This window comes from Xiphophorus couchianus, chromosome 23 (assembly GCF_001444195.1).
Source record: "Xiphophorus couchianus chromosome 23, X_couchianus-1.0, whole genome shotgun sequence".
Lineage (NCBI taxonomy): Eukaryota > Metazoa > Chordata > Actinopteri > Cyprinodontiformes > Poeciliidae > Xiphophorus > Xiphophorus couchianus.
In genome coordinates this window covers 29243978-29271633 of record NC_040250.1, presented here as the reverse complement: position 1 = coordinate 29271633, position 27656 = coordinate 29243978, and the positions used below count along the sequence as shown (strand labels likewise).

Sequence of the window (27656 nt, the reverse complement as noted above, 5' to 3'; positions counted from 1 at the left end):
TTCCAAAAAAAAACCTTGTAGCAGCATTGGGAGAAATACCCGAAAGAATAGACAGGAAGGGTGATAGATATTTTCTAAATATATTGTTCACAGCAGTATTGAAATGCATAACTATCAGATAGCTGAAAGCAGGGCCTCCCATACGGATCCAAAAAGTCTGTGACATTTATTTGATGGAAGAAATCACATATTCCTTAAGACTTCAAAAAACAGTTTTTAATGTAAGGTGGAGCCTAGTCATGCCTTTATTAATTCAATGACACTCTTAGAGGATTGCCCCTTTTGCACTCATTGTGTACTCTTGGGTCAGTATAAAATACCATTGTGCTTAAGATTGTGTGGACTATCAGAGGGACTTAATTGTGTATGTTTTTTTTTTTTATTTTATCTCTCTTTTGTTATCACTCTGTCAACAATTGCGCTCCCTCCAGTGAAATACGCCATCTTTTCTTGCAAATCAACAGAAAGAAATTAAACTGATCTCTTGAGATTATCCATAGATTTTTCAAGGGAAGATCCTTGCTGGCTAATAGCCAGATTTAGTTCCTTCACGATGTTGTTTGCCATTTCTTACTCTGTTTTATCTTTTTTAATGTAGGCGTAAGAGGGGAGGGGAGGGTGGTTATCACTTTCTTGCCATCGATTAGTTGGCATTTCTACAAAACTCTAGGAGACATTAACAATGCTGTTTTTCCAAAACGTCTGGGAGAAAGTTCTGGTAAGCATCTACATCCTCCCTGGCATCTGAATCCCCCCCCCCCCCCCCCCCCCCCGCCCCCCACACACACTTCACCGCACAGTAGCTCAGTGTTTTGGAGAAAGATGGGGGGCTGGTGATGTCAGCACCCAAAATTATAACTTCCAATATCTCAAGGAAAACTGCACAAATGACGGTTTTAACGGCACAAACCTGCACTAATGGAGCACTAAAGAAGTAGCCCACTGTTTTGTTTTAGAGGAAGATAGAATTCATTTTAAAATCCTTTTGTTTGTTTTTAAGATTTTAAAAAATTTCTTGCCTCCCTTTATTTAACAGAGCTTCTCTACCTCTACATTCCCTCTCGGTCACTCAGGTTTTTTCACTGGCTGCTCCTGGTCATTCCTATCTGTAAGCAGAAGCTTAGAGGACAAAGGGCCTTCTCTATTTCTGGGTTGCAGCTTTGGAATGCTCTACCGTTTCACAGGCCCCCCACTGTCCATTTTCAAAACCCATCTGAAAACATGTTTTTACTCATTGGCCTTCAACCCAATTGAGACCTGATTTTACTACATTTTTAATTGATATTGATGTTGTCTGTCTTGCTGCATCTTTTAAAGCTTTCTATATCTTATTTATCTATTACTGATGTTCAACACTTTGTTTCAGCTGCGGCTGGTGTTAAAGTGTTTTATAAATAAAGTTGATGATGATGGTGATGTCAACATCCGAAATTATAAGTTATAATATCTCAAAATCGAAAGCTGCACTAAGGGTTTTTACGGCACAAACTAATGAAGTAGTCCACTTTGGCTTGTTCTGGAGCAAGGTGGGAGATGGTGACCTCTGGATGACCTATAAAATAATTTTTAACATCTCATAAACAAAAGCCGCACAAATGAAAATTTTAATGGCACAACCATCACAAACGGAACATTAACCACTCAGTCTATGTGCTGGAATTTTTTGCGTGGGTGGGGTGTCAGGTTCACTCAGCTCAGGTAAGCACCTTTCACATTTTTCTCTGATATCAGCTAACTTTAACTGATAAAGAAATGTTTCCCTGTAACTTCTGTGAGCCATGCTGTTAGATGCATTACATGCAGGAAGGAGACATTTTTGCTATGCTAATTTTTCCCAGACGCAACACTTTCATTAACATTTGTGAAAACAAAAGCAGAGCCTATGTATTTGAAAAATGAGCAGTTATTTAATATAGATATGATATAGATGCTTCCAATATTTTTTCAGGTCTACTTTAGACTTTAGAGTTATTGTTAATGGCAGAAGCATCTTTTTCAAGTTTGGTTCACTCATTGATTTCAATTACTTTGAGTGTGAAATGTTCATGCATTTAGTTAAAACTGTGAAGAACACCTTAGCTTTAGTACATTAGTAAATACAGTAAAATACTAGCAGCATACGGTTGCCAAGATTTTATTGTTACCATTGTGTTCAGTGAGTTACCATGCTAACTCACTGAACAAAGAATTATCTCCACTTACTTTACGGATTTGCAGAAGTGTCTCCATGACTGAGAATCGGAAAATAATTCACATCAGCTTGAGAGTTTTAATTTTTCATTAATCAATTTTATGAAGTGATTTAGATATTATACAGCAGTGTGATTTAAAACTGGACTAGTCATTATACACTGCACTGTGTAGTTCAGAAGGATTACAAAAAACCCAAACTTTTCACATTATTTAATAGGTCAAGAAATGAAAGATTGTGTTTTTTCTTTTATATAGACCAGATTTCTTTAACACAGGTCCCCAGGAGGGTCCAGCATATTTCAGGGTACATTCACACCAGCCCTGTTTAGTCCTTTTTAATCAGATTCTAATTTGTTTGTCTAGAGAAAGTCCAATTCATTTAGTAAGTGTGAATGCAAATTTTAAGTCTAATGGCTTTGAGATACCTAGAAACCTAGGTCTCGGTCCGGTTGAAGTCATACGGTTGGAAGGCAGTGTGAGTACAAGTGGATTGGAGACCGCTCCAGAAGCAGGAAGCTAATTACAGTGACATGCATTCTGATCAATATATTACCCTCTGAGGGACAATGACAACCGACAAGAGATGTTGTCAGTTGCCACAGCAACGGGTCTGCCTGCTGACACATAGAGCAAGGAAAAACAGTAAATGGTTTTACACCTGTTTATCAGCTTATTTTTCCTTTGCCGTGGCGCTCTGCAACTGCTGTAACTTTTTTTACGTTTAATAAATGACAAAAACTGAACTAATTGCCTTGTTTGTTTAAACATACATTCATGGCAGTCATCAAATAGAATGCCATATTTCATAAAAATATGATTCATGGTTTGTTACATTTTGACAAACTAATTTTAACAGCAGCAATTATGTAATGCTAAATTGTTGACCAGTATAAAAGAGCAATTTGTCCTCTCTTGCACCTTGATAGAAACCAAACTGTTTATAGATTTATATCAAGGGAGAATACTTATTATACATATCAAAACATCGGCTTTTTTTTTTTATTTAAGCCATATTTTACAGAAACCGTGTAAATATATAATTAAGTCTCTACGGTCATTTTGTGACAGATTCCTTTTCATCCCTCATTGGAGCAGTATGGTTTGGCGGACATGACTTGCTGCTTGGTAATGGCCCATGCAGGAGCATCTATAGCGTTAGCGACTAACAGGCGATGTCCAAACTAGTAATGTATATCAATGAAGAAATCCTACAACCACTAAAATCTGACACTGCTCCAGTTTTGTTTACATTTTGTGAAGAAAGAAGTTGCGCTGGTTTTCTTCAGAGGTTTTGTGTTGATTCCTTCAGTAGTTCTTGGTGCAGCGCCACCACAGGCGACAGGGGAAACAGGTTTTTCAGTTAGTTTGGTTCGTTTGACAGTGAGTGCAGTGTGATGGACCTTACCAGAGGGGCTGCTTTTCCATTGGCTGATGCCCATTTTACGTGGTCGCGTGCGTGGCCGTCTCACAAACACATGCTTCCCGTTAGCTAAGTACAGCATAATGGCAGAACTGATACAACTTCTACACCTTGAAGCTTGTCTGCTACACAGTCTTACGTTAGCTAAAGAGATCAATATGCAATGTGTCTGTATCTGACATGCACTAAAGATTTTATTTTAGCAGAAAAGGCTTTGGATTAAACTGTTACTCGTGTTAGCCACTCTAGCACCAAGTACAGCTAGTCAATCAACCATCGCTGTGTTCAGGGAAGCGCTGATTAATAATCGAGAAATAAATATCAAGCCTGGAAACTTGATATTGTAACGGACTGAATGTTATGTTTTTAACATAATCTTTGCTCATCTTGCGGGGAGCAGGCGGTTGCCACGGTAACAGGTGTGCTTAAATTACAAAGAGAGAGCGAGAGTAAAAAGATAGGAGTGGTTTTGAGTTGATCACCTGTTCGGGTTATTTTACCTTTGCTGTGGCGCATTACAGCCGCTGTACTGTAGTTTCTAAACGTTGGACTAATTACCTTGTTCGTTTGTGAGTTTACGTCATTCACAACAAACATCAAATAGAACAAATATATATATATTATAAAGTTAACTAATATTATTAAGGTATGTATAAAGAATTATTATAAATTAATAAAATTAATACTTAGACGACATGGAATATTTTAAATAGGAAAACTTCTAATAGTAACAATTACCCACAGTATTTTATAGATAATTACCAGAATATTACCACTATGAAGAATATTGTAAATAAATTCAATAGTTATTTTGTGAATATAGAACCACACTTACAAAAAATACCTGTGATAAAAACAGCAACTATTTTAATTATTTTGAGAGTAATGCAAGTTCAATGTGTTATTTGCTGACGACACAAATATTCTATTCTCTGGTGAAAATTTACACCAATGTATTTCCATAGTTGCCTCAGAAATCAGTAAACTAAAGAAATTGTTTGACAATAACAGGTTATCACTAAATTTAGACAAGACTAAAATCATGTTTTTTATAAACTATTACAAAAAAGCTCAAATTCAAGTTCAGACGGGGTGTGACGAAGGGTATATGTTGATACGTTTCTTGGTGTAATAATTGATGACAAAATTAGTTCTAAACCACATTTTAAACATTTACAGAATAAGCTATGTAGAAGCATATATTGATGTCTGGCTAAAGCTAGACATATTCTGAATAAGAAATCACTTCATATTCTATATAACTCTCTGATTTTGCATATATTTAACATATTGTTCAGAGGTGTGGGGAATTAATTACAAAGTTCTTTACAACCTCTGAGTATCCTACAGAAATGAGCCTTTAGAATAATGTCAGTTTTTATGAGCACACAAACTCATTATTGTTAAAATGTAGAATTCTTAAATTTGAAGATCTGGTGGAATTTAAAATTGGTCAAATTATGTTTATGGCATCAAAGAAACTATCATTTGAGCACATAGAAAACATGTTTTTTTAAGAGGAGGATTTAACTTAAGACGTTACTCAAACTTAAGGAATCGTAGTATATGCACAACATGAAAGAGCTTTTGTATGTCAATTCATGGTGTAATATGCAACAAGTTAAATGAGGAGTTAAAACAAAGTAAAAATTTAATACAATTTAAGAGGAAGTAAAAGGATGTCATTTTCACAAGATATAGAAATATGGGTGAGAGTTGGCACAAATTATCTAGACATGTTTACATGTGCAAGTCTTCCCCTTTCTGTGCTTCAGACTATTGATCCAGAACAGCAGCTCACCTGGGAGCATTCCAATCTTGAGATCAACAGATCTAAGAACCGCTATGCAAATGTTATTGCTTATGACCACTCCAGGGTCGTCCTCACACCGGTGAATGGTAAGCAACACTGTTTTAAATTTTAAAGTTTAAAGATATTAAAGTGTAAATATCTGCTTTCAACTGTACGATAGTGGTAGAAATTGAAATGAAGTCATTAAAAAAAGTCAAAAGAAAATTTTAAACTATTTTTGCTTCTTACAATGTGATCCTTCTTGTTTTCTCCTGCAGGAGTTCCAGGAAGCAACTACATTAATGCCAACTATATAGATGGCTATAGGAAACAGAATGCTTATATCGCCACACAAGGGCCACTGCCAGAGACAATTTGTGATTTCTGGAGGATGGTATGGGAGCAGAGGAGCTGCACAATTGTTATGATGACCCGTTTGAAGGAGAAGTCAAGGGTGAGCTTCTTGTGTTTTGATTTTAAGCAGAACAGTAATGAACTACATGTAGTTCTTTGGCTTTTAAAACCCAAAGTACAGCATGTTCTTTGAGTTTTTTCTTCTAGTGTGTATTTTTTCCTCTTGTGTTCAGCATGTCCTCAGTTATCTACAGAAATACTATGTGCATTCAGTGCTTTTCGCATGAATAAGCAGAACACATACAAGGGTTATTAAATAGCCTTTATTAAATTTCAACAATATTTCTCATTGTATAATGTGTTTTGTTCAAAGCTCCAGACTCTGGTCAGAATTAAGCATTGGGGCTTGTAATGACATTTTGCTGTAGTGAAAGGGGAGAAAATGCAGGGTACATTGTAGTGGTACACCAAAGACTACAATCACTTGCAGAGAGGTTTGAAATGAAGACTAACTTGGCAAAAATATATCTGCTACTTTAGGACAACTATACTCAGTTCTCCACAGAACTGGCCTTCTTGTTGTCTGTGGTCACGCTCATGACCAACAGATCTTTTTACCCACACATCCCTAGAGATTTAGAAGTATTAAATTTAAAATGTATAGAACGAGGAAAGCTATTATCCAAATGATCCTTTTAAGACCTGAGACTCGGGCTACTTCTTTCTGCATAGCTATCTTCTGCCTTTCCAGGTGGCACACACCATTTCTTCAGACAACCTCTGAACGACAGTGCATGTATGAATTGATCTAAAGAGGAAAATGAGACAACGAATTGGAGAAATATATCTTAATACACCCATCCTTAAGTGTGTGGAGAATTTCCTCCATGCTTCTTCTGTGAAGTTTGCAACTGTTTGCTTGTTATTTTCTTCTTGTGTTCAGCATGTCATCCATTATCCACAGGAAAACTATGTGCATTCAATGCTTTTTGCCTGAATGAGTAGTTAAACCTAAAGTATGTATCCATCTTTCATTTTTCACTGATTTCTTTGGTTTTACAACTTAGAATTTCTCCGTCAGAAAGGAATGGTCTAGACTGTTGCCTATATCTGTTTTTCTTGGTGGATATGAGTTATTGGAACAATTCAGTGCTTGCTATTTCAAATTCTGACTCACTATTTTGCAGGCAGGGGAAGGAAGGAGCTCTGACACATCCATTAGAAGGAAGCAAACGCACCCAGTATAACACTTGCATTCTATTTGTTGAGAGGTTGCCAGGCGACTGTACTTTTCTGTTCCAAGCACCAGCAGAATTAGCAAGATTCTCAATGGCAGAGACTTTTGCAAGTGGAGATTTGATTCAAGCAGACAAGGTTTGAGAAAGCACCGTGAATATTTGAAAGAGAGCAGAAGTTTTGAGTACAAACATTGCAAATTTTGAGAAAAAAGACCTGAAGTCCTGCTTCCAAACTAAAAATGTAAGAACAAGTATTTTTGCGAATAAGAGACATGAAATTCTGCTTTCAGACTGAAAATGTGTGCTCTCAAATTATGGCAGAAAAATTCCCCCATATTTTGTTAGCTCCAATCCTCGTCTCCTCAGTTAGGTATTTACAATTATTGTTCATTCTTTGCTGGTGATTGTCAAATATTATTGATCTTTGTGTTAATATGAACAGAGAGTTCCTCTTTCAACTCATGAAGAGCTGTCGTCAGGGATTTTAATGTTGCTTACTTAGCAACATTACAAGAGTTGGCCAGTTTGAGACAGAAAGCAATAGAACACCATTATTTTTAAAGTAGAGAAAAGATCTGAATCTTTTTATTCTGTTTAAGCAGTTAAAGAGCTCACAGACACACAAGTTGCACATGATGCAAACATCATAAAGCAAATTTAAGGTACTGTTTTCTCTTGTTGTGCAGCTATTGAAAAATGGACATGTTGCAGAGAGTGGGGAATGAATAAAATGGCCAGATTTTGCATCACTGGCATGTTGTGTCTTTAGCTTAGCAACAACTGACTTAAATGCACTGCAAGCAACAGAGTACTTCTGCTTCTTCTTTTTCCATACATGTTTTGCGGTTTGCTATTTACTGTTTTCAAATGACAATTGTTGATGTAAGAAAAAATGTGTGCTTGCTTTTCATTGTCTTCTGTATGCCTGTTAAGTGTGACCAATACTGGCCTAGTCGTGGTACAGAGACATATGGAACGATTCAAGTGACCATACTGGAAACTTTGGAATTGGCAAATTATGTCACAAGAATATTCAGCATTTACAAGGTAAAAGCATTTTATGTATTTCAAGTATGAATATTTTGTAATCTTTTCTTGATGAGGAGCATGACTTCCAAAAGTCATTTCATGAGATATAGTGCTCCAATAAAAACAAATAAAAAATAAAAATGATTGGACATGCTTAAAGAATATTCAATTAGGTTTATTTATTAAGGCACTAATTCAGTAGTGTAATTTCAAGGCACCTTACAAAAAAGTAATTTCAATTCAATAACATGTACATTCCAATTGATCCTAATTATCAAACAGTACATTAAGCTGAGTTAATTATTCAAATTAGTTAGAAAAGTTTTTGATCTAAGGAAAGTCATTGATTCGCATAGTTCCTGCACTGTTGTTCCATTGAGTTCCTAATGACAATAGGCTCAGAGCCAAAAAGGGTCATGTGATAAAGACTATTTTCAACAAAATCAGATTACTAAACATAATAGCCTGTGTTTGCAACAAATTATCACTAAAACCCATTCTGCTGTTACTGTAGAGTATATTGTACATTTCTGTAAGCTTCATGTATACAATATTCAAATAAATGTAGACTTAGGCCCTGTTTACATGATCCAATGAAAATGTAATTTTTGTTTAGTTTCTGTTAACACATTTATATGAAGACATTCTAATTGCAATCTTTGTTTACACAGTAACGGTGCACATCAAAAAGATGTAATGCTCTCACCATGGCACTAGTTGGTGCTAGGTTCTTTGAAACTAAGTGTGCATGTGTTTTAAAAAAAGTTCCACTTGAAAGCACATCGGTTCACATTTCTCCATCAGATACCATTCCCCCAGATACTGGGGAAAACACGCACTATATGCGTCTGATTGGGCGCAGTTGGAAAAAAGTGGGATAACTTTGCTGAAACACGTTGTTTGAGGTTGAGTCCGTAGTTCTCTAGATAAGAGCCCTGAACAAACACACGTGTATTTTGCCACCTGGGCTGTGCGGAGCGGTGAAGAGACGCTGAGGGAACCGTATCTGATGGGGAAACACAAATTGTAGTAACACCAGCATTGTCAGTAGTTTCTTCTTCTGTGGATTGTAGGAAACAGCTATGTTTTGCGTCATACTATGCATAAGCTAGGGATTCCCTTACAGAAAAGATCCATTTATTCTGTTAACAAGACAACGAACATTTTAGAACCATTGCACTCGTTTTCAATCTGTGCCGTCAGAGAAAACATTCGGTGGTTTCATGTAAATGTACAGTACAAACACAACAAAACCCTTTCATTTTCACCAGAAATTGTTGTCGTGTAAACAGGGCCTGAGAACTCTGTACAAACTAAGTCTCCTTTTGAACTGGACATCAAAGGTGTATATCTCTGTGCTGTAACAGAATGAATCATGTGAGAAAAGAGAAGTGCAACAGTTGCAGTTTCTAGCTTGGCCCGATCATGGAGTGCCTGAGCATCCTACCACAGCACTGGCCTTCCTTCATAGAACTAAGTCATGTAATTCACCAGATGCTGGTCCTATGGTGGTTCATTGCAGGTAAACAATTTTTTTCTTCATCAGTGAAGTTTTGAACACTAAATCTTGTTGAAGTGTCTGAATTTCCTAAATTTCTGTTGTTCTTTGTAACCTGCTCCATGTTCTGTATTAGTTTGTGTTTCCAATCACAAATGACTCCTGTTAGCCTGACTATATACTGTAAGTCAGTGTGTCCCAGGGTAGCCATAATTCACCATCAGTGTGTGAATGTGTGTGTGAATGCGTGAATGACATAATGTAGAGTAAAATGCTTTAGGGTTCTATGGATTTGATAAAGTGATATTGTAGTCGCTCTCATCCGACTTATCTGCTGTATGTACTCTGCGTTGTGTGTAATAGGCAAAGGGAACCAGGAGACGAGGACACCAGGGTGTATTGCAGCAGTAGGGCAGGTTGATTTTGTTTAAAACAAGAATATTTCAGCACTCCAGTTCTTGGGCTCTGGCTTTCCCACACACACCTTAACCAATCAAAAGAACAAAAATGACCACATTGGCACGGTAAACTCAATAAATGTTATTAACATGGGAATTAAGTACCCAGTACAGTGCTGTGCTAAACATAAAACAGTTGGGGAACAACATATAATAACTTGTGAGTTTGGCAAACATACTTTTAAGGACATTTTGAATACTTTAATATACAAACAGACGACAGCTTTGTAAGCTTACCTCTCCCCAGCGCAACTTGGCGCGAACTGGGGAGGGCAGCGCTAACACACAGGATATGACGAGAGACAGGAAACAAGAAAATAAAAGCTTTTCCGCCAAAATAAAATACAATTCAAAAACTAAGAAAAACAAATATACATAGGTAATGAGGATGGATTTGAGGTGAAATATAACCAGTTTTACACACTTGCTACAATATGACCACTGACCATTGAAAATTAGAGGTTGCTTTTGCTGGTGTGACTATGCAGAACACTGTGGTGAGTCGGTCAGAACTCCAAAGAACGCAGAGTCGTACTCCAGGTGACTTAACTCGTACTTGCGGTTTATTTAAATAATTGTGTGTGGTTCCTGAAATTAAACAACAATACAGCGTCAATGTCTAAATAAACTGACTGAAGTAGCATCACACATACTGCATAACTGCACATTTCTACATAAATACACGACACAAACAAAATCCACTGTGTATAACGTGAACAGAGCATGCTATTAATTAAGGGTAAAACTAAAATACTCTGCTAAATAAACAATATTATTAATATGTAACATCACTTACTTGTATTTCCACGCACACACATCAAGGAGTAACAATAAACGGCAAACAGCAAGTTAAAATAAACAAAATGCGAACATAAACTATACTCTCTTTTCACTCTACTCTTTTTTTCTCTCTTTCTTCGTCTGCATGCTGCAGCTGCTCTAAGCCCCGCCCCTTAAAGGCTCAGCATGGCAGTTTGTTACACAGCCTTTTCCACAGCCGCCCCTGTATTCACCTGTGAATACGAATATCAAGAAAAAGGCTGAATAAAAGGAGGTGATTAATCATCATTAGGCAGGGCAGGTAGGCTGACAAGCCTTGCCACGGGTCGAATGTAGGTTCGTCCCTTTACAGTCACTTCAGCAGATCTGATCCGGGTGTCTGGTCCAGGAAAAACTTGAGAGACTTTACCCACAGGCCAGAAGGCTCGCGGAAACTGGTTGTCCACGATCATAACCACATCTCCTACTTGTAGATTTGCTGATTCAGTCTGCCACTTCTGGCGGGCTTGGAGTCCTGGCAGGTAGTACTTCAGAAAGTTCTGCCAGAAATGGTCGGCTAGAATCTGGCTGTGTCTCCATCTTCTCCTCCCAAGAATCTCCGGGCTGTCATAGATGACTTGCGGCAGCGAAGCATCCCGCCGTCCCATGATGAGATAGTTAGGGGTCACTGGGTCAGGATCTGCTACTTCGGATGAGATGTAACCTAGGGGTTTTGAATTAAGCATCCCCTCGATTTCGATCAGAACGGTGTGCAGCACCTCTTCAGTGACGATTTGGGCTCCAATGATGACTTGAAGAGCAGTCTTTAGCGAGCGAATTTCACGCTCCCAGCAACCTCCAAAGTGTGGGGAACCAGGGGGATTGAAAATGAACTTGATTTGCTGGCAAGCTAGCTGCTCTTTGAGGTCAGGGTGAAGAGCTTGAAATGCTTCCTGCAACTCACGTTCTCCTCCTCTGAAGTTTGTCCCCTGGTCACAGAGGATCTCCTTGGGTTTCCCACGCCTGGCTACAAAGCGTCTCAGAGCCATTAAGAAAGCATCTGTGTCCATACTCGGGATCAAATCAAGGTGCACTGCTCTTGTAGTTAGACATTTAAACAATATTCCCCACCTTTTCTCATGACTGCGTCGGATCTTGATGGTGTATGGCCCAAAACAATCCACCCCCGTGGAATAAAATGCCGGCTTGAATAGACGCAGTCTGGCTGGAGGGAGATCCGCCATCCGGGGTGGGTTAGGTTGACCTTTCCACCTCTTGCACTCAGCGCAGGATCTCTGATGGCGGCGTACTGCTTCACGTCCACGTAGCACCCAATATCTCCTTCTGATCTCAGCGAACACCCTTTCTGGCCCAGGATGTTGAAGCTTCCTATCATAATCTTGTATGATGAGTTGGGTCAGAGCGTGTCTGGGGTCCAGAACAATAGGGTGAACTTCATCTACAGCCAGGTCAGGATTCCGGCGTAGACGGCCTCCTACTCTGATGAGCCCTGTTTTTTCATCAAACTCAGGTGCAAGTAAAAGAAGACAACTAGATTTGGCAATAGGTTTACCGGCCATTAGCAGGGTGATTTCCTCCAAGAATGATTCCCTTTGGGATCGTTGTAGAGCTTCCAACTCAGCAGCAGCATAGGAATCAGCAGTGATAGGGTGGTTGGGACCAGCCGCCCCGTGAAGGTGATGTACGATGGCCTCCAAGTAGCTGTCCCAAGTTTGGTGCTGGCGTGGATCTGGAACACTGGAGCTGGACACAGTTAGACAAACAGCTTGTCGTTTCAGCTCACCTTCAGGATTACTCTGGGGTGGAGGTGATAGATCAGGCCAGTAACCTGGAGCTAGTTTCAGGAATTCAGGTCCATCGGTCCATCTACTGCCTTTGCAGATGTCTTGGATAGTGAGGCCACGAGTAATATCATCTGCTGGGTTGTCTCTTGAGGGCACATATCTCCACGTGGAAGCTTCTGTCATATCTTGTATTTCTGCCACACGAGTGCCCACAAAAACCTTGTATCTGCAGGAGTCTGAACCCAACCAGGTTAGGACTGTGGCTGAGTCAGACCACAAGGTACAGCTGCGTATGGGAAGAGTTAACTCAGAGCTGACGACTTTGCAGAGCTGAGCACCTGTTAGAGCAGCACACAACTCTAACCGAGGAACAGATTGCTGCTTCTTTGGAGCAACACGAGATCGAGCTGCAAGGAAGGCAACCTCGACTTCTCCTTCTGGACTCTCTGTTCTGAGATAAGCCACTGATCCATATGCCTGTTCAGAGGCATCACAGAATACATGGATATCTCTCATACAGTTGGGCTGGTCTAATCTGTGACTGGTGTAGCACCTAGGCAGTGTGATCTTGTGCAACTGTTCCAGCTCTGCTTCCCATGCATGCCACTTCTGCAGCAGCTCCTCAGGGAGTTGTGGGTCATCCCAATCCCTCTGCTTCTCCCACAGGTGGCGTACAATAACTTTGGCTCGGGTGGTATAAGGCACTATGTAGCCAAGAGGATCGTACTGGCTAGCTAAAACTCTATAGATGTTTCTCATAGTAGCCACTGAGCAATCGATTCGTCTGTGTTTGTAAGTGAGGGTGTCAGACTTACAGTTCCAGTGTAGCCCAAGGGCTGGCTCTTGGATGTCGGACTGACTTTGACTGAGCCACAGCTCACAACTGGATGACCTGAGGTCTGGAGGAAGATGGCAGATAACATCTGGATTATTACTGGCCCACTGCCTCAACTCGAATCCCCCATCGGCCAGAAGGTAGCGCAGTTTGTTAATGAGTGTCTTGGCGGCTATTGGACATGTGAGACTCTGTAAGCAGTTGTCCACATAGAAGGACTTGTTAATGGCAACACGAACATCTTCTTCTGGTTGGCTGTGGTCTATGACGTGTTTCTGCAACGCGAACGTTGCGCAACAAGGGCTGCAAGTAGTTCCAAATGGAAGTACTTGCCACTCGTAGACATCAGGGGGCTTGTCTCGGTTCATGTCCCGCCACAGAAACCGAAGCAGGGGTCGATCTGCCGGTAGGAGCCTCACTTGGTGGAACATGCCACGAATATCGCTGCTGAAGGCCACAGCATGTTCCCTGAAACGTAGGAGCACCGCTAGCAAGGCAGGGCCGAGAGTGGGACCTGGTAAGAGGAGTTGATTTAGGTTGTAACCTTGGTGTTGGAATGAACAGTTGTACACCACCCGGTTCTTCCCATTATGTTGAACCATGTGATGGGGTATATACCAAGCTTCACCAATGGTGTCAGACTGATGGTCCACCAACTTCACTACATATCCAGATTCTACAAGCTTCTCAATCTCCATCTGATAAGCAGCAGCTTGTTCTGGCGACTTGGCTAGGCGCTTCTCTGTGCTTCTCAGGAGAGGCAACACTGCTTCTGGTGTGGAGTTCAGTAGAGGCATGTTCTTGATTCGAAGAAGGGGTGTGGCATAACGCTCAACACCACTGACATTGACTCTCACCGTCTGGTTTTGCAGGAGCCCGACTGCTTCGTGATCTTGTCGTGACCTAACTGCTAACTTCTCACTGCGGTAAGGGAGCACATCCATCTGCCATAACTTCTCTACACAGGAGAACAGCTCTGTGGGTGATGATGTAGACGTGAAGAGACAGTGACTCACATTCGTGATGGATTCCACGGCTTGTGCTGGTCCCTGTAGTGTCCAACCGAGGAGAGTCTTCACTGCTGCTGGCCCACCAGGTGATCCCAGTCTGACTGGCTCCACAGGTGTTATGAGGTGTGTGTAATCGGCGCCAATCAGCAACATGGTGCGGACTCTGTTTAAAGGAGGAAGAGGCAAACCTGACAAATGTTTGTACTTCTCCTGGAGTGAGACAACTGGATGGGAATGCTCTGCTAAACTCAGTTGCTCGGCTGTAAAGGCATTCTGGATGCTGTACACTTTGTCAGGGTTGGCTGCTGGGGAAATTGTGAAAGACACAGCCGCCCCGTGGAGCTTCTCCACTTCTTGTCTGATTGTACGAAGAGCTAACACCTCTTTGCTTCCTTTAAGGCCCAACTGTTTGGCAGCAGGCTGAAGCAGGATTGTCCGCTCAGAGCCATCGTCTAAGACGGCATACGTCTCAAGGGACTTGTCACCATTTCTCAGGACTACCTTACTGATCTTCAGTAGCACCTTGCAGTTGTAAACTGGTCGGTCAACATACATGACTTTATTGGCAGAGTTAACAAGGCAACTTTCTGCTGAAGGTGAAACTGATGTTGGTTCCTCCTCTGCTCTCTCATTCACCTCATGCAGCACTAGCAAATGTCTCCTACCACAGGTTTTGCAGGGAGCTTTAAGTGTACACTTTGCCGCTTGGTGATTACGTCCACAACGCCAACACTTATTATTCGTTTTAATCCATGTCACCTTCTGTTCTTTGCTCAAGGTCTTAAAGTTAGAACAGTTGTTCAGGAAGTGCTTGTCGTTGTCACAATAGGGACAGTAAGCCGTAACCTTCTCTATTCCCTTTGACTTGTTGACAACATATCCAGGTGTAGGTGGTGCTGCTACACTATTTGATCCAGATACCTTCTCAGTACCCAGGAGGATAGTAGCAGTCTTACTTGAGAGTTTGGAAGTGCGCTTGGTATCAGGCTTCTTGTTAAACGACTCCTCTCTCCTCGGGGGCTTCATGCTGTCTTCCTGAACTTCCAGCTCATATTCTAGCCAATCAGCAAAGTCAATGAGGGTAGGAATGGCTACTCTCAGGGGATGGATAAATCTCTTAAAGCTGGCATTGAGGTCATAGGGAAGTTTACTTAAGAGTCTTGAAACATGAGAGCCACAGACTAACTCGATTTGACCTCTCTGCCCCAGTTGTTCCAACATGCCTACTAGTGACCGCACGTTGAGGGCAAACAGACGAAAGCTCTTCACATCACCACATATTTGGACCATCCATTAACTCTGCAATCCGTTGCACTGCAAGCTTGTGGGGCTGTCCATACATCTTCGTGAGAGCCAACATTGTATCAGTGTAAGGTTGCCTTGAGTTGCAGTAGGAGTCTGCTACAAGTGAAGCTTCTTCACACTGGAGATGATCAGTGAGGATCTGGTATTTGTATCTTTCAGTAGCATCGCCTGGTAATAGATTCTCTAAGGCAATTTTCATGCGTGCAAACTCTCTGGGATCTGGTGATGTAAATCTGGGGATAGTGGGCTTTGGCCCCCTGTATGTGGTCTCTCTCTGTGGCTCATTAAAGCTGGGAACTTGGACAAATGAAGAATCTCTATGTGAATAGGAAGGTGCGCTCCGCTGTGGTGTGTCTGCGTAATATAGGCTATGAGGCAGACCACCAGATGTTTGGGAAACTCTAGGATTAGTGAAATCTAATGGCAGGTTTCTTCGGGAGCTGAATGTTGGATATTGTAGCTGCTGGTATGCTGGAGAATTGGTAGGGGGTTGGTAAGGTCCATAACCACCACTGTACACACTTTGAGGTGAAGGAGGTGGGAACATAGGCTGATGGGCGGCTGGCTGGGACTGTAAAGCAACCATCAGGCTCTGAAACTGTTTACGAAGCTCAGCGTTTTCTTGGCGCATCTCTTCGAGAGCAGCACTAAACTCTGGAACTTGGCTGGTCTGCTGCTCCCCGGTGACTTGCTCCATAGATTGACAAAGCTCTCGTTCTTGCTCCATATCATCCCTCAAATCCATCATGTCGAAGCTCTGGCTAATGGGTGGTGATGGAGATCTGGCAGTTGGACACTCTAGTCCGCTTTGCTCATCTGATGGTTCCCCTGCAGCTGCTGTCCGGGATCTACTCTGAGCTCCAGGTCCACTTAGGTCATAATCTGACAGGTAGGAAGGAACTGACATTCGTCGTTTGGGTCGAGTGTCCAATGCCTTTGACTCTGAATTCTGCATCTTTTAAGCAGTAGTCTGCTCTCCGGCTCGAAGGACCATTGAAAATTAGAGGTTGCTTTTGCTGGTGTGACTATGCAGAACACTGTGGTGAGTCGGTCAGAACTCCAAAGAACGCAGAGTCGTACTCCAGGTGACTTAACTCGTACTTGCGGTTTATTTAAATAATTGTGTGTGGTTCCTGAAATTAAACAACAATACAGCGTCAATGTCTAAATAAACTGACTGAAGTAGCATCACACATACTGCATAACTGCACATTTCTACATAAATACACGACACAAACAAAATCCACTGTGTATAACGTGAACAGAGCATGCTATTAATTAAGGGTAAAACTAAAATACTCTGCTAAATAAACAATATTATTAATATGTAACATCACTTACTTGTATTTCCACGCACACACATCAAGGAGTAACAATAAACGGCAAACAGCAAGTTAAAATAAACAAAATGCGAACATAAACTATACTCTCTTTTCACTCTACTCTTTTTTTCTCTCTTTCTTCGTCTGCATGCTGCAGCTGCTCTAAGCCCCGCCCCTTAAAGGCTCAGCATGGCAGTTTGTTACACAGCCTTTTCCACACCATAACTGTCTGACACAAAATCAGACAAAACCCTTTTAATTTTTGATAGGTTAAGATTTTTTATAGATTTTTTTTTTACTTTGAAATTTCTAAGTGCAAAAAATATTGTGCCATTAAAAAACTGAACAAAGAATGCTTACTTTCTTGATAAACAACATTGGACTGAAACTGAGGCACACTTTTCAACAACATAAGCAGTGTTTAATGAATTAAAATTTGTGTTATTTTAGGCCTGTTGTGATAAACAATAAATCGCATGATAAATGAAAGTTATCGACCTCATTTTAATTATCAGCTTTATTGTTCCTGCCTTTTTCTCTTTCTATTGATGACAGTGAATGAAAAAAGGCTCAACTCCGGTGCTCTCCACTGACCCTCCCCTCCTCATTCCCTAGTGTAATGCCCAGTTCACACTGCACGATTTTAGAATTGTCAGCCGATGTTGGCCCATTTTCAAAACCTGAGAGACCACAAACTAACAGACAAAAAACTGCAGGTGAAACGGGTTCAACCGTGCAGTGTGTCCAGCTACACGGCAAGAGCAACACACCACACACGAACCTATTTCTCTCACCAAAATTTAGATTTCACTATATCACACGTGAATTTAGAGTGAACAAACACGTCTGATGACGTAGAAGCAGTAGCTATAGTTTGTGATCTTATTTTAAGCGATAAAAGATGTAAGAAAAGGCGTTGGATAAAAGAGTGGTGGATTAATTTCAATTTCACTAAGTCTAACACAGAAGCTGTTAGAGGTGCTGATGTTTTCAGCAGCAAGAGGGGCCCCAAAGTCAAATTCTGCTCCAGGCCTCATACAGCCTTGGACCGGCCCTGCAAGATGAGTTAAATCTGTTGCACGACGGGCAGAGATACACAACAAACGGGAGATTTAATTTAATGCTCCTAATGTGGCTTTAGTAGCTCTATTATTTAGTGTCTGTTGAGTTTTTAATAAGATTCACAGAAAATACTTTGTTTGCTCAAGTTCATGGGACGAGTTTTTCAGATGGCCGTGCATGTTAACTCTGGCTGACTAAGTAGACCAGGGGTCTCAAACTCCAGTCCTTGAGGGCCGCTGTCCTGCAACTTTTAGATGTGCCTCTGCTGCACCACACCTGAATAGAATAATTAGGTAATTAGCAAGGACTCTGGAGAACTGATCTAGACAAGGAGGAGGTAATTAAGCCATTTCATTCCAGCGTTTTGTACCTGTGGCACATCTAAAAACTGCAGGACAGTGGCCCTTGAGGACTGGAGTTTGAGACCCCTGAAGTAGACAAAGCATTTGGTATGGTTTTATGAATCATGTAATCGAAAAAATAATACTCAAATAAAAAAAAATAAAACCAAGTGTGACTAAGAGGGTATAAATGCATAAACTATAAACCTATCTGTTAGAAATAAATGTGCTCCACGAGTGAAACTCTCAGAACAACAGATATACAGTATATACTGTATACACAGTATATATATATATATATTTGTTTTTTTCCAAAATCATTAAGTTTTCTAAAAATAGAAACAACAATAATACACTGGGGGAAACCATGAGTTTTTGGTGCAGCACCAATGCTGCACCAGTTCCACAGGCGATGGGAGGGAACTGGTTTTTGAGTTAGTTTGGATCGTTTGACACAGTGCAGTGTGAACTCGAACCACAGCAGCTGAAAATGTTACAAATGTTACAATGTGGTCGTTAATCAAACCGAGTGGACTGGAGACGCAACAGTGAAGCATCTATAAGAAGAGACAGAGCAGACTGTACTTCTTGAGGAACGTAAGATCCTTCAAGGTTTGCAGCAAGATGCTGCAGATCTGTTGTTGAGAGCATCATCTTTACATCCATGCGGCAGCAGCATCAGAGTCAGGGATCTAAAAAGGCTCAACAGCCTGATAAAGGTTGGTTCTGTTCTGGGGACGACTGTGGAACCTCTGGAAATGATAATGCAAAGAAGGGTTCTTCATAAAATCAAGAAAATTATGGACAATCCTGACCATAATCTTCACAAGACTATCTTGGGAAAGTTGAGCATCTTCAGTTGGAGGCTTCTTCAGGTTCAGTGTGGTACAGACCAGTTCAGGAGATCTTTCCTGCTGACCGCCATCTTCAATGACTCTTTGAAGAATCTTGATGAGCTACAACAACATTTAGTTTCCCTTTGGGAATAATAAAGTATTTTTTTAACTTGAAATCAGACCCGGGAATCCATTCTTTGTGTCATCTGCAGAAGAATTTTTTACTTGATGACGTCACACGCTTCTGGCTTGCTACGTCAGAGAGCGCACAGGCGTGGTTTGTTTTTTGTTGCCAGCCCATGGTGATTGTAGCTATTAGCTAGATGGTGATATGATCAGGAACAGCCGAGGGATTACACATTTTTGGGTTTAGGTTTAATAGTTCCTGTGAGGGACACAACGCTGGCGGAAAAGTGTCAAGGTCTGGAGAGAAACTGTTTGAACAGTGGACCTATCAGGTCAGGTCAGTCAGGGCAGAGTGGGTCAGTAAGGGAGGGGCCAAGAGAGAGTAGAAAATAGTGAAAGCAGCTCTGTGCAAAAAAAGCAAGTTGTCACAACACGAGTTTATTAACAAAAATAATTCACCGTTACAGTTAAATACTTTAATCATTAAACTCATTAAGCGAGAAAAGCTAGAAAAAAAATATGATTACGTTAATTTAGAGAAAACTGCAAAAATATCAAAGCATTGAGAAAAAATTATACCATAATATCACACTTCACTATAGACCTTGAATGTTGAGAAACCAGATTTTTTTTAATAAGAACTTGGAACTGAGTCCAAATTAGCTTTCAGCTTATTTAGATTAATTTATACCAGAATCTACTGTGAATTTATCACATAGCAGCACCAGAAATGTGTAAAGAAAAAAAGCATGAAATAATCCATAATGGACACTGAATTCTCCTTAGATGTGGGTGTGTGCTTGCATGGTTGTTTGTCTTGTCTGTCTCTGTATTGCTTTGTGATGGACTGGTGACCTGTCCAGGATGAACCCCGCCTCTTTCATGTTGAGCGCTGGAGATAGGCACCAGCACCCCTGTTGGCCCCACTAGAGATAAGGGTGTAACAAAATGGATGGATGGGTGGATTTATTTGATGGACCCATAGAATTACATATAGCATCATCACAATTCAATGTGAATAAGACCAAGGTTTGTGTCAAAGGGTTTTGTTGGTGAGTCCGAAATACCTCTGAAATAGTTAAAATTGGTTTAGACTACCGTATTTTCCGCACTCTAAGGCGCACCTAAAAACCTTCAATTTTCTCAAAAGCCGAGAGTGCGCGTTATAATCCGGTGCGCCTTATATATGGACCAATATTGAGCCACAACAGGTCTCGCAACTACGGTAAGCAGCCGCCGACTTCATTTTCCCCCGTAGAAGAAGAAGCGCGTGGTGCATGCTGGGTTTTGTGTAAAGACCCCAAAATGGCTCCTATTAAGAGACACGCTTATGACGCAGAGTTTAAGCTCAAGGCGATCAGTCACGCAGTAGAACACGGGAATAGAGCAGCAGCGAGAGAATTTAACATGAACGAATCAATGGTGCGGAAGTGGATATATATTGTGATTGCACTAACATTTGATTTACCGTAACAATATCAGACTGTTTTTTACGTGTTTATTGAATCGAGGAAAAGTTCCCCTCCATTATATGTTATACCTTGCTGATGTTAAAAGATAAACTGTGTTACGAAAATACCACGTCCCTTACTTTACCTCGGGGAAAATAATAAAACAGGTGTTTATTCATTTTGGAAATGAACGGAGTTTACAGAACGCTGGTTTGTAATCTATTAATAAAGTTTGACTGACCTATCTGACTATTTTGTTGACATTCCCTTTAGCGCAGTTCCGTCTAATGGATGCATAACGTAACCCCAGCCTCTACTGTAGCGTCTATTCTATGCGCCTTATAATGCGGTGCGCCATATATATAAAAAAAGTTTTAAAATAGGCCATTCATTCAAGGTGCGCCTTATAATGTGTTGCGCCTTATAGTGCAGAAAATACGGTAATTGACAATCTTGGTATGTTTGCCAAAAAACTGTTTTCACAATGCAAAACACAAAACATTATTTTCAGAAAGTAGTGTTTTATTATTTTTGCCTGAATTAGATTTTCCCCTCACAGATCCACAACTTTTCCATCAGGAAATAGGCATACACGTGTTTTATAATTGAGGTGAGAAATAAGTAATTTTAGCAACTGGTCAAATACAGAAGATGCTTTTTGTATCCTAATGTAAACCTTAGATTTACATTAGGATTTATTTGTTAGTTAAATGTTTGCTAAATAATCTGCATACACAATGTAAAAATGTCACATTTTCCCTCAGGGGATTTCTGTTGTGGTCAAATATCAAACCAGTGTCATTTTCTGTTTTCCTCTTTCTGTTTTTGTATGCCAACAGTGCTGGCGTTGGGCGCACAGGCTGCTTTATTGCTATTGATGCTATGCTCGAGAGGATGAAATACGAAAGGTCTGTCGACATATATGGTTATGTGACATGCATGCGAGCTCAGAGAAACTACATGGTACAAACATTGGATCAATACATGTTTATACATGAAGCACTTCTGGAAGCTGCAACATGTGGCAAAACAGAAGTCCCGGCCCGCGGTCTGTACACCCATCTCCAGAAACTCACTCAAATTGTTCCCAGAGAGAATCTTACTGCCATGGAACAAGAGTTTAAGGTTAGTTCATTTTTGCTCTAGGATGCTTAAAAAACATTGTAATCAGGTCATTTCAAAAATTAAATGTACAGCTTAATGTTTTATTGCCATTTCTAATACTATTCAATTCAATTTTGTTCAGTTTATTTATATAGCAATAATTCATCAATTTAATCTGAATCCACTTTACAAAATGTGTCAATTTTCCATCGAGCCTATACAGTAGAGTATGCTCAGTTAATTATTCAAAGTGAGAGAAAGAGAACAAGAGAGAGAGATACAGACTAAGCAGAAAACTTGGAAAACAAAGAATAACTGGACATACTGTATATAATTAAACTAGGACAATTAAGAAAGGATTTAACAAAGATGAAGCAGAAACAAGGCTGATAGGTAAATAAGGAACACATAATAATAATCAAACAGACCCCAAAGACAACTCAAGACTCTGACAGTATTTTGTAAACTTTCTGATAGTAAAGAATTACAAAAGTCCATCCTTGACTTAAATAATACATGCATGGACTAGTTTTTCAGCATCATTCCTGGACAGGATATTTCAAATTTTGAGAGAGAAGAAAGAAGGAAATCTTAGAAATGTTTAATAAGAGATTTAAATGACATCCTTTTCAAAAATAACATAGAAATTCTTCACTTTTTTATCGGAGGTCAATTCAGTGACATCCAGATCCTGGATGGCAGTTCAATGCCATCCAGGATCTAAGCAGGTTCTTTTTCAGAAATTGTGGTCCAGAAAAAAGTTCAGAGTCATCCTGGTTTTAATGTCCTCAAGACATGCCTGTAATTTAGGATTTATGGACCAACATATGTGATTATCATAAGCATAAGAATGAAAATGCATGCTATGCTGTCTGATGATTTTTTCCAATTAGTAAAGAGAGAGGAGTGTGAAGAAGATTTATGGTTCACATGAACAAACTAGAATCTACTGGACAGATAGGATTTAAACCAGCCTGGTGCTGACACCTTGGTACCTACGTGTACAAGCTGTTCTAAGAGAATATTGTGGTCAACTGTGTCAAAAGCAGCAAAATCAGATATCTACCAGCAGAGTAGCCCTAGCTGGCCCTAGCCTGTTTGGCACTATGGGCGAACCACTTTGCGACTCCTCAAAACTACTTAAGTGCTCTCATTCTTGATAAGCAAATATTATTTTGAAAACACTAGATAAGAAAGGAGCATTAGCTATAGATCTGCAATTAATAAAGCCATCTTAATTGAGGGAAAGTTTCTTAAGTAAAGGTTTGATTACCTTAAAAACTTGTAGAACAGGTCTATGCATTAAGGATAGATTAATTATATCTAAAATACGGGCAGTAATAAAAAAAGAACACTTTTTAAAAGAATTTAGTTGGGAGAGGGTCCAACATGCAAGTTGAATGTTTGGAAGAAGTAATATGTGGCAATTTATTACAGTTATTTCAGAAACGGTGTGTTTATTTTAATCATACAGATAAATAAATTACAGGGCATTATGGGAATGCCTTGTAATTTATACTAGATAATTACAAATTAATTAGTGGACTTTAAATGAAAGAGTTACCACATGAATGGATAGATTAAAAGTGCATAAGCTTATTGCTTATTGTTCTGTAAGGAGCAGAGGCAGGTAGTGGCAGTTGAAAGGTTTCACTTTGAGAAGCTACAGTGTCTAAGAAGTATGACAATCAGCCCTTTAACTCCTTCTGTTTCTCTAGAAACTGACTTTGAATGGAAGTCATAAAACATCCACTCAGAGATGCATCAGCGCCAACCTGCCATGGAACACATTCAAGAACCGCCTGGCAAACATTATGCCTTTTGAATCTAACCGTGTCTGTCTGCAACCAATCAGAGGCATAGAGGGCTCTGATTATATTAATGCCAGTTTCATTGATGGATACAGGTGAGTCCACATAAACCAAAATATTTTTTGCTCAGTCTAACTAAGGGATCATTCCTGGTTGCTAATGCTAAGCACATAGAGTGTTCCATTAATTCAACACAATATGTTGGTGCATGTTTTGAAGTTTATATGCTCACATAAATATGAGTGAATCAACTTTGAAATATTGTTAGGCAGAAATATTGAATCCATGTTGAAGCCTGACATTGAAATGATGTTGAAAGTGGTTGATGACTTACATGTTGAATCAACATTAAGGTGTCAACCATAACTGACACTATGTCACTGTTGATTCAACCATAATCTAACTTTGGATCTACATGCAAATTTTAATTTATTTTATATTGACTCAACCTATAGAATCTATAGAATTCAATATTGAATCAACCATCATTTACATTTGGATCTGCATGCACATTTGTGTTGATTTCATATTGAATCAAAGTTAAGGAATCACTGTTGATTTATGTACAATCAATAGTGATTCCATAACATACCTTTAAAAGTTTCTTCAACTGGTATTAAAAACGCTATTTTGTTCAGACAATGCTTGTAGTATTATTATTATTCCAAAAATCTGTGTACACAAAGTTAAAAATGACAGCATGGCTTTAATATTACATTTTATTTAGGAAAGCAGGCATAGATCTGTAAACATATTTGACTCCTTTTTGCCTTTGTTCACCACCTTATTTGTCCCTATGAAGGTTTATTCTCTGTTGGGCTTACTGTGTATTGCTTAATGTGTAAATTATGTAATCTGAACTTCTTTTTTTTCCCCCCAAACATGTGCGCTGTATTGGGCTAACAGAACAACAGTCTATTGTTCATGGAAGTTAAAAAGAAAAAGTAATATCACCAAAGTTACTGAAAAAATGATTAGAGAAGTCCATCGCAGGGCAACACACAGACAGACAGGACAAACAACAATGCATGCACATACACAACCTTAGGGAGAATTTAGAAAGACCAATTAACCTAACAATCATGTTTAAGAGTTGATTTGAATGAAAAGTGAAGATTAATAGTAAATACAAAAAAATATGTAAAGCCTTAAACAGCGTTAGGGGGCCCTCACAACTCAGCACCTCTCCGGTCTTGTGGGGATGGTGGGAGCTTCAGCAATGCTCACATGCCATTCCTGTACACGTCCATTACGTGGCGCATTTACTGAATCTTCCAAATCATCCTCAGTCCAGTTTTTGCTAGTCCAGCAGCAAATCTTCAAATTTAGGCCGAAAACCAACCTTCCAGGCCTTCCACACTTTCCAGACTTTTCAACCTTCCAGTGCAATTAACTCCCTTATCAATCTTTTTTTAGACTGTCTGTATAGAATATTTAGGGTTCTATCTTTATGTCTATGTCTGAATGTAGACATTTTTGTATAAATGTTTATACAAAATATTTTATGCAATATTTTACATAAAACTGTCTCAGTGCTGGCCATAGGTCAAACACACCGTTCATGCTAAGGAACTACTAGGCAGTTGGATTTTCCTATTTTAACATCATGTCACTCAGGCAAGCTGAGCATGTCCAAGGGTCATTGATTAAAAAGCAAAGTGCAAAGTATAGTCTTGTGGGATGCCTATTTTTATGTTCTAGTGTGCAGATATGCCTTGGTCTATTTTAACACACTATTCTCTAGAATGAAGAGTCATTGTTTGATCACTGGAAATGGTTCTTCTCCATTTTTCCTGTTTTCCTTCAGTTCACCATAACTTAAAATTGTGGATAAATGGGTGGGGCACAGAATGAAAACAGACTTAGTCCTTTCAGTCATTCAATCACCTACAGGTTGAACTCACAGGAACAGTAACAAACTACCTACATACAGGTACAACCAGAATAAAACAAATGTAAAAATACAATTTAGACTAGTTTGTTTGCTGTATAGATCACATCACCGACATACATCATTGGTGATGTGATCTATGCATCACCGATCTATACATCGGTATACATACATATAGATGCATACATCTATATGTGTACATATAGATGTATGCATCTATATGTACACATCTATATGTGTACATATAGATGTATGCATCTATATGTATACATATAGATGTATGACCATCACCGATCAACCACCGAGCAACCATAGAAAAATAAAATCTCTTTTTTAAAAATCTGTGCAGGCACCAGAAAGCATACATTGCCACTCAGGGACCACTGGCCCAAACTACTGAGGACTTGTGGAGAATGTTGTGGGAACACAACTCCACAATTGTAGTCATGTTAACCAAACTGCACGAGATGGGACGGGTAAATCACAACAATCATGTCCATAAGATAGAAGAGGGAAACATGATTGCATGATTTCAAAGTGAAAAAAGGTCTAGATATACAAATACAACCCTTTCAAGGTGTTAATTCAGGGTAAAATCATCAGTAGTACTCTGGGAAAACAAAATGGCCATAACATTAACTTCTGTAATGCAAGGGTTTCTTACTCCTCTCATTATTACTCATTTATGTATTCTTCCTTCTGTGTAGGAAAAGTGCCATCAGTACTGGCCAGTGGCGCTTTCTACACGATATCAGTACTTTGTTGTTGATCCAGTGGCTGAGTACAACATGCCTCAGTACATACTCAGAGAGTTTAAAGTCACAGACGCCAGAGTAAGCCCTCACAGATATTTTTTTTTCTTTGATGAAGCAAAGTGAGAGAAATCAGAACCATGTAGTTTGGTTTATAATTCAATAGTAAGCTCATTTCTAAAGTACTGTTTGACCTACATCCAGTTAATTTCTTTGCATTTTGACATGAATTTAAAATTCACCCAAGTATTTTAAGTGCTTTACATTTTTAAGAATCTAAAACACATTTTAAAGTGTGACATTATGTTAACATTTGTGTCAACTATGTTTAACACAAACACAGTAATTTCAGTGTTTAGGAATTGCATAACGATTAATAATTTTATGAATAAGTAAAGCAGCTTTTTCATATCATAGTCAGTGTAGTCATCCTCAGCATTATCATTTTTTTTCAGTACAGATGGCAAGTTATTAAATATTAATTCTAAATAAGTGTTTCTAAAACTGATTATTGTAGCATTCCTAATGTAGCTTTTTCAAAATGGAGGAAGTACATACCTCACACAACACACACGTGTGAGATATCTTACACACATTTGGCTATCGTTTAAGAAAGATTTATTCCGCTTTTTTATCTGCATAAAACATCATTCTGTAATTTGCAAACTGTTAGATATTTAGGAATGTTCCAGGACCAATGACATTGATGAATATATGACGTTAACCCTAACAGTGCTAATGTTACTTAAAGTACAGCTGTTTTTCTGTATGCATTTTCATTTTGCTGTGCCTCCATTAGGATGGTCAGTCAAGGACCATCAGGCAGTTTCAGTACACTCACTGGCAAGAGCATGGAGTGCCCAAAATCGTAGAAGACTTCATCAACTTTATTGGTCAAGTTCATAAAACTAAAGAACAGCTTGGACAGGATGGACCAATCACTGTACATTGCAGGTAAAGTGTAAAATGTGTTCTTTGCTGTTCTCATATTTCAAAACATAACGGTTTCATGCCGTAAAGTGATGGTGCACTGGAATTGACATGATGCCGACTCCGCCCCCTTATGGAAGTAGAGCTGTCCTCCGACAAGCAAACTGTAATGCCAGTCATTATTTGAGTCATTTCTGCCTTATAAACCAACACTGAGGCAAAAACAGCGGGCGAGAAAATTTTCTAACTAGTCCTACATCAGGTTTGTAAGGTCATTAGTGGAAAATAACGGAGAAATCAACGATAAAGCCTAAGAGGAAAAATGAGGGACAAA

General features: G+C 39.5%; 1 protein-coding gene across 1 annotated transcript in view; it reads left to right on the top strand.

Annotated features, from left to right (window-relative positions):
• LOC114139662 (receptor-type tyrosine-protein phosphatase F-like) overlaps positions 1-27656 on the top strand; it is a 153580-nt gene that overhangs the window by 114105 nt on the left and 11819 nt on the right. Inside the window, exons 15-23 of the mRNA XM_028009702.1 lie at positions 5389-5512; positions 5684-5859; positions 7925-8044; positions 9394-9548; positions 21674-21959; positions 23657-23844; positions 25990-26116; positions 26348-26473; positions 27192-27346. Of these exons, the coding sequence (XP_027865503.1) occupies positions 5389-5512; positions 5684-5859; positions 7925-8044; positions 9394-9548; positions 21674-21959; positions 23657-23844; positions 25990-26116; positions 26348-26473; positions 27192-27346 (1457 nt within the window). The remainder of the gene's footprint in view (positions 1-5388; positions 5513-5683; positions 5860-7924; positions 8045-9393; positions 9549-21673; positions 21960-23656; positions 23845-25989; positions 26117-26347; positions 26474-27191; positions 27347-27656) is intronic.